The 8728-nt window shown below is 34.8% G+C and overlaps 1 protein-coding gene across 2 annotated transcripts in view; it reads left to right on the forward strand.

The window, feature by feature from the left end:
- The window catches only part of TCERG1L (transcription elongation regulator 1 like), a 215275-nt gene extending 207640 nt beyond the window's left edge, over positions 1-7635 (forward strand). For both annotated transcript variants that reach the window (XM_034776812.1, XM_034776813.1), the window contains exons 11-13: positions 17-106; positions 4142-4260; positions 6765-7635. In XM_034776812.1, the coding sequence (XP_034632703.1) occupies positions 17-106; positions 4142-4260; positions 6765-6921 (366 nt within the window). In that variant the 3' untranslated portion in view covers positions 6922-7635. The remainder of the gene's footprint in view (positions 1-16; positions 107-4141; positions 4261-6764) is intronic.
- Positions 7636-8728: the final 1093 nt, after the last annotated feature.

Below are 8728 nucleotides of genomic sequence, written 5' to 3' on the forward strand. Positions count from 1 at the left end.
TCATGTATTTCTTCAGGTCTCAGCATTTTCTACATGGGAAAAAGAATTACACAAAATAGTATTTGACCCACGCTACCTTCTGCTAAACTCTGAAGAACGTAAACAGGTGAGTTCAAAAGAGAATTAGTAAGGCATGCTATCTGTCTAGCCAGTATCTTACTGGTGACACTTACCATTGAAATTTTTTGCCTCCCAAATTAAAAAATAAACAGGAGTAACCTCCCTCTCTTCCTCCCTGGATTTAAAATGTTAACTACAGTTAAGGATTTAAAAAAAAATTGTGAATGAGATTGAGTCTAGGTGCTGTTCTTGTGAAAGTCCTGTTTCCTGTACTCACAAGTCTCCATGTTGATCAACCCATAGAACATAGCTGTCACTGTTGGCCAGGATTGTAGAAACAGATAGATGGGCGCTCATATAGCTAGGACCAATCCCCAAAATAGCTTTGAAAATCAGGGAGGATGGACAATAGAGTGATGTTTCTACAGTGATTTGTGTTACTTTAGCAGATGGACTGATGCACTTTGTACCAGCTAAAACTTTCTCAGGGTGTTTGGCTTTATTCATTGAGATATGTTGCAGTAGTCATCCCTGGAGTTCATGGATGAATGGAATTGTGATGGCTAGGTCTGTGTCTGATAGGATGAGCACAGTTTTCTGGCAAGCTGTGAATGGAAGTGGATTTATTTTTTTTTGTAGCCATGGTTATTTGGGTATCCAGTACCAAAAGGACTCCAAGGCTTAAACCAACCTAACAAACTGAGGGCAACTGCCCCCAATAATAGGAATGTTATGAAGAAGGTCTGTTCTCCCTAAAGCTTCCATCTTATCATTACCTCAGTCACTCTGGGTTTAGCTCTCAATCAGATGCTCATCATCCAAGAGCTTGAGGAAGCTGGGAGATGGTCGTGTTAACTTTTGTCATACAAGAGATATAGAACTGGGTGTTGTCCTTTTATTGCTGATGATTCCGCCGATATTATCTCCATCATTCCCCAAATGGCTTCTATAGTTATTGAATGGGATATGAAGAGTACTGAACTTTGGGGGGCTCTATAGGGAGGAACAGTTGCCTGTGATACAGCGTACATAGGGAAAGTTCCTTAAAGAAATATACAGTAATATTAATTTTGTCATTAATATTAAAAATATATTAACATACCCTTTCCATGTAATCCGTTTCCAAGTTTTATTTTTCTTTAAATGTTTTATAATGTTTGATTGTGAAAATATGAGAGAAACATTTAGAATGGGAGCTTAGTAATTGATCAAGGAGATGGGATGACATAGCAAGAAGGCTTTGTATTTCCTTCAGTGACTCAACAAGGGCACAATGTAGACCTTGCTCAATCAATCAAGCTTTATTGCTTCTTTCTTTCTATCAAGCGTGTGCATGATACAATAAAAAAACATAATGAATACACATAATAAAAACATATCATATAGGCTTTAGCTTGAAGTCTTGCTGACATGGGCCTCATTTATGGGATATATTAAATACTCAAGGAAAATGATTATGAAAAGCAAGGACTTGGCATAACTATATAGAGAAGATCAAAGTCATGCTAATGCTGGTACTGAGACAGAAAATAATTCAAGCTTAAAATCAATGTAGAAGTGGAAAATAATTAGATGCCGTGTTAAAAAGCATGGAGAAGGTGAAGAGAGAGAGAGCCCTGGATTTTCTGAGCCAGCAGTCAAATGAACCAGTCTGGGAACTATTTTTAAAAATGCATATACTAAAAACTAATCCATGCATTTTTGAGGATCGTTACCTAAAATAGTTCATTGTAAGTAAAGGTCAATCAGAAAAGAGATTTCCAATTTTAGATGACTTGCTGGATAGAAATATTGAACTGTGAGTCAGGTGCCACGGGTCTAATATATTTTAGTAGGTGGTTTGAATACTGGAATTATAGATACTTAGATGTTGTGGCCTTAGACTGGAGGCAATTACATTTATTTAGCCATCATTCTCTTTTATTTCAAGTGACCTGAGCGGGAGAGTGGCCTTGGACAAGATTAGATGGCTGACTTAATGAATCATCATATATTAGTTTCAATATGGCTAAAATTAGTAAGAAACATTATTTCCCCTATCATCAGATGCATGGGAAATTTTGCCTTGTCTGACGCTGACTCTGGAGCCTTATTTCATGTTAAACTATCAGTGTGTGGGGGAGAAAAATCATCTCTGCTGTAAATCTGTAAGTTTTTAGCATCAGGTAGATACATGCCCATACAGTTTTGGAGTTATCTGAATTAATCCAAGTTGTGGAGACTCTATGTTGAGTTTGTGGAGCCCACATAAAAATTAAATAAAGGAATCAGTGTCCACGTGATGGCTTTTTATACAATAAATAATTGATGCGGCCTCCTTCGTTTGGTCTCAGACGAAGAGGAAGCTTGAAAAGTGTAGGTTAATTTTTCCCACAACCAGAAAGGGCAGGAACCCATTTTATCTGCAGGTTGTCTGAAAGACTAGGGTCTCTTGACTTGATCTTTTGCTAGTATTAGTTTGATTGTGATGTGAACTCTGTTTTTTATGTTTGTGTGTAGCTTCTTGGTGCTGTCTGAGGAATGGAATGATCTTTTATGGAATACTACATGTTTTGTCTATTTACTTATCAGTATTTCCCAAGGGGTTCTTACCACTCAGTGGAAAGACAGCATCATACATTAGAGCATGGGGAAACCTATGGAAAGAAATAGTGATGTGCGAAGGAGATATTGTATTAGATAATAAGCAATCTATTAATTTTGAATTATTAAGATCACCAAGTGTCATTTTAAGCACTCTTTTTCTGTAATACTAACAAAAACTCCATTATTCATTGGAATTCTCTGTTGATAGAGGAGAGATTGAACACTCTCTATTGTATTTTTTCCCTTATATAGTTGAGATTTGGACAAGAATAATTACTGTGTAAGCAGTATGATCGGAGTGCCTTCCACTGGAACCCCAAGAGGCAAACTATATATTCTTTGACAAGCTCTCTCATATGTTAGTATTTCTAGAAAACAATTATGATTGCTAGCCCAGCACTTTTGCAGTAGATAGAACTAAATGATAATGGGTTTGCCAATATTGAAGGTGAAAGCATGGTGGTAACACTTACAAAGGCAACATCAACTGGTTTTATGTATTTCATTTGTTCCTATCATGCACTTATTTAGCCAAATTGTAAGAACACTTACAATCAATTAATCTGCATTTTTGGCAGTTTCTTGGTCCCTCTTTCTTATACCACTTTTGAGTGTACACTTTACCAGTTCTATTACTTCCTTTAACTGAGTATCGGATAAGAATCCATGTTACTACATACCAGTTTCATTTCATTTTCATAGAGTAGACCGAATGATTTTTCACTTTATTTTGCATGAAATGTAGATTTGCACAGATGCATCATTCATGAGTGAATGGAAACTCCTTAGTACCCAGACTAGGTTTGTGTACTTTTTACAATGCAAACAAGAAATTGGCAGATAAAGAGAACTGAGAGTGTTTTGATGAACAGCTCCTTTTGTTCCACCATTTCAATGTTAAACAATTGTAAATATTTGTAAGCAACACATTACATTTTTATTGTGCCTACACAGCCCTTTCTTTTTCGAGCACAATTCACAGAGATATTTAGGTCCCTAAAGATGCAGATGGGCATCTTGAGGGATTTTTTTAAAGAATCTAGGTGCCTGCATCCCACTGATTTCACATAGGCATTATTGGCTTCATGTACATGTGTACAGTGCATCAAGCTGAGCTGAAGGATCATTCAATCTTTCTTTATGTAACTTCCAGAAATTGTTATCTGAGCATCATGGACAGTTTTCTGGTCCACAGTCAGGAGTTCAAGCAGTTCAGGGAAGATGCATACTTCAAACCAAATAAATACAATGTGAATCTTATGAATATTTAGCTGTGAGCATGATGAGTGATCTACATCTATGACAAGAAGTTCTGATTAAGGTTGCACTTTGTGTTAGGATGCAGACATTAACTGCCTAAATTGGCACCTCCAACCCATTATGCAGATAAAGCGTTGCAGTTGTGAAAGTCTGTAACCATTAGATCAATCAGGCACACCCCAATGTGTTTGTTAATAAATACTTCTATATTTGTCTCCCTTTAAAAAAAAAAAAGATATTTGAGCAGTTTGTCAAGACCAGAATAAGAGACGAGTACAAGGAAAAGAAAAATAAATTATTGCTAGCCAAAGAAGAATTTAAAAAACTTCTGGAGGAATCCAAACTGTCACCAAGGTATGTGAAGCAATTAATACTTATTGTCTCTTATTAATAAAAACAAAAAATAGTAACATTAGGTTATGATTGTTATTCTTGGCATCCGGTAAAATTTCAAAGTCAATTTTTGTAGAAAAAAATATTACATTGCAAATTGAGTCCTGTGGATGGGATAAAGCTATTGGCTTATCCTTCTTTTACTGTTGCCCTAAACATTAAGGTTATCTTATGCTTTCTTTCTCAATAATACTTTTTAGTACCTTGTGACATTACTGGGAAGGGGAGTATACCACAAGTGTGATAAAAATAACAAGCATAGAAGTGTCTTTAATGTACAATCACTAAGCATTTTCCATTTGTTTGTTTTTTGACAAAAAAGAAATTACATTTGCTAAAGAAGTTATCATTAATGCCGTGTCTGTGCGTCTCAATGAGATTTTAAGTTGCTATTGCTTGTTTCTTCAAAGCCATTTTCAAGTAATAGGGTCAAGAACTATATGCAGTATAAGAAATGAAATTCGTATGATATTGCTTTTTCATTGTAAATCATGTGAAGATAAATATTTTTTTTTCTTTATTTTTTGACTTTGGGTATACAGGAGTATAGATGATTTTACACTTTCTCAGGTTGCCCTATTCATCTGTGACACCCAAACTGCAGTAATAATCTCACCCTTTAAATTATACTTGATCAGTCTCTAATATTATCAAATAAAGAACAGATAATTTCCAAGATGAACATCACAAATCTGTGTACTATCAACAGCACACAGTTAGTGAACAACCATCATTGCCAACATTCATATGGGAGTGAACAGTAACTAAAATAAAGAAGTAGGCAGCAAGCCAGCCCCAACATTGACAAAATAAACCAATTGGAGTGTAAAGCAACCAGCCACAAGTATTGCCACAATAGACACAGAGGAGCAGATAGCAAACCAATCTCCAGAATTCCCAAAATTCATTCTAGAGATGATCCTAAACCATCTCTAGATATAAACCCCCTTGTACTTTCTGGATCCAAATGTCACAACTCCCCCCTACACACACACACACATAATTCTATGTTTATAAGTTTGCAATAATGCATCCATACAGCACTTGGATATTAAGACAAAACTCTGGATCTTATTCCAACTAAACTTTTGTGACATTTAGATATTTTATTTTGTTTAATACCAATTATCTGAAGATCTCAAAGCACTTCACAAAGGAGTGTATCACAATCCAAATTGTACATATGGAGAGATTGAGGCACAGAGAGGATAAATAACTTTGTGCAAGGTCACACAGCAAGTTAATGGCAGAACTAGAGATAGATCCCAGTATTGCTTTTGCAGTTTGGGCCCATCTCCTGTTCACAGCACATTCTGTAAACCAGCTCCTACATATTATAATTACTTTTCTCCAATATTCTGTTACCTCTGTAGTTTTCCAAGACTTTTCAAAATAATTTGAGTGTAATTTAAAAAAAAATGTAAAAAGGGAAATATCAAGTTAGATATCCAGGAAAAGAAAATAACATATTAATGACCTTTGAGTGAGTCAAAATGCCAATGTTTTATTATATTCTATAACTAATTAACATATTTCCTGACTTTGCTATTGGCGATTTCTGAGCAGAAACTTACTGACACATCATATGACTTTGTTCAGTCAAATGTCTATTTATCCAGGTGCTTACCATGCTCAGCACCATAATATCTGAGTCAAATATAATTCAGCAGCTTTGTTCTCATATGTAGCAATCACATTTGAAAATATTGGAATGATTCCAGTATGTAGTCCTTAGGCAAATTTCCTGTCTTTTAGAAGAGATCAAATTAGAGTTCTTTCTTCAGGTATCATATACCATGTATTGCTGAAATTTTTTTTTGCTATTAATTAGACATTGTAGTGTTTTCTATTATGATGCTGAATAATCCTGGGAAAGCCGAGGATAAGCCTCTCTAAAAATATCATTCAGCAACAAAGAGTATTACCTAGCTAGAGTAGAAAATAAAAAACATATTTTAGCAACCACCATGTCCATGATTCTACATCACCAGGGTAAAAAAATCAATAAATATAGAGTATATGAATATGGGAATAATGAATATGGGAATAATGATGGAAATAATAATAGACATCTCAAGCTATAGCTCAGGGGTTTGAGCATTGGCCTGCTAAACCCAGGGTTCTGAGCTCAATCCTTGAGGGTAAAAAATCAATCCTTGAGGGGGCCATTTGGGGATTTAATTGGGGATTGGTCCTGCTTTGAGCAGGGGTTGGACTAGATGACCTCCTGAGGTCCCTTCCAACCCTGAGATTCTATGGAGCAAAGCTGATTTTGACTTTGGTGTTGCCTCTTCTCGTACAGTGGTGACACTGACCTTCTTGAGGTTTCAGGAGGAACAATCTTGGTACTTTTAAGAGCCATATGAAAAGTAAAATGTAAAACTAAGGACTAAATAATCTGATGATATATTCAAAAGTGTAAAGCTTTAAATGATGCCTTGCTCATGTATGACTTTTTTCTGCAGAACAACATTTAAAGAGTTTGCAGAGAAATATGGCAGAGATCAGCGGTTTCGACTTGTTCAGAAGAAAAAAGACCAAGAGCATTTTTTCAACCAGTTCATTCTTATTCTTAAAAAGAGGGACAAAGAAAACAGAATAAGGCTACGGAAAATGAGATAAGAATTCTTGAAATCTGCAATAAACACACAAGTCAATACTGTGACTGCCATAGAAAATGAAATGAAGAAACAGCATTTTTTGTCTTTTTCTGATTCAAGTTCCAATAATTTAAAGAAGAACCAGATATCCCTGAGAAATATCTTTTCATACTGAGGTTCAGTGAACACGAGTTAAATTTGTTCAGGTTCCTCTGCAGGAACCTGTAGGATATTTAGTTCTCAGAGAATTAATGTTTCATATTGAAGCTCTCTTTTGTACAACATTCATAGTTTGATGCATTTCTAATTGCCATGATATGTCAATCCCTTAATTGTTTTAATTATGCAAATTACTTATAATATACACAAATTATAAATTCAATGCAGATTTGTAATTAAGCAGAAAACAGATGTCATCCATTACAATTTCAAGATATGTTCATCATTTAAGGGAATTATCTAAATCTATTTTTTGGCAACTTTATGCATTAACATAAATTGTTTAGAAGTACAGTGGTATTGAGGAATTCATTACTCAATGTTCATATGTCTATGTCTAGTTTTCTGAGTAGTAGTAATAGGGTATTAATTGTTAATCATAGTGATGAGTGTGTAAATCTTGGCATAAGTTCCATAGAAAAACTTATAACTTTCAAATATGGGTTTGGAATTACTTTGAATGGTGCTCTCAGGCACACAGATTACAGCAACACTTCCCCATCAAAGTTACTATAAAGAAGCTATCTTGTAAAACTATCATATTAATATTTGAGTTATTTTTATTGTATGTGAAGATTTTGCATGAGCATTTTCTCATCATCTTTGTATAAACAAAATATTTTAACTTTTTTAATTAATAAATATTTTAAGCCAATTCATTTTTATTTTTTAGTCTCTAGCATTAGAATTCAGACAGTATTTGGTTTGAGAGCTACTATATGTATGAGGAACACATTGCTGTTGCCATTGATTTTTATGTAAATTTTTACTAATGTCAACTGGAGTTATGGGAGCATTGAGGACAAAATAGATCCCACAATAACAATAAATTATATAAAGCATCTAGTGTAAATCAGTATAGTTCCACTGCAGTCAATAGAGCTAGCCCATTTTATACCAGCTGAGGAGTAAACTGTCCTGTGTCTTCTTTCCATAGTCCGTGCAGTTTCTGAGCTTATTTCTGCTAAGATCTAATGGAAATACTTTAGAGTCAGTCTGGATGTTTGCAGATTTTCTGTTTTCTGCTTGAAATTTGCAATTTCCTCCAAGGAAAGTTAAGTTTTCCATAGGTATTTCTCATGTATTTCTTACAATTTAAGAAAATAAAATCTACTTATTAAATTTAAATTAATGACCTGGCACTTTAAAGAATTCAAAATGAAGAATGGGCTTAAATTGCAGCAAGGGAGGTTTAGGTTGGACATTTGGGAAAATTTCTTAACAGTCAGGGTAGTTAAGCACAGGAACAAATTGCCAAGGGAGGTTATGGAATCTCTGTCATTGGAGGTTTTTAAGAACACCTGTCAGGAATGGTCTAGTTATTACTTAGCCCTGCCTTGAGTGCAGAGGGCTGGACTAGATGATTTATTGAGGCACCTTCTAGTCCACTACTTTTATGATTCTATGAACCATTCAAATGAAGTGTGTATTGTATAGCACTGCAAGTGGCCAACTTTTAAACCAAAAACGTTAATGTCCTGCTGTTCTGCTGCTTCTTTTGGGTATATATATATTTTTCATCTTTGTTCATTATTTAAACTTTCTTCCAATTTGATTTAAGTAATATATCTGATGAATCACATGAAACAGAGCAGCATAACAACATAGAG

This window comes from Trachemys scripta, chromosome 7 (genome assembly GCF_013100865.1).
Source record: "Trachemys scripta elegans isolate TJP31775 chromosome 7, CAS_Tse_1.0, whole genome shotgun sequence".
Lineage (NCBI taxonomy): Eukaryota > Metazoa > Chordata > Testudines > Emydidae > Trachemys > Trachemys scripta.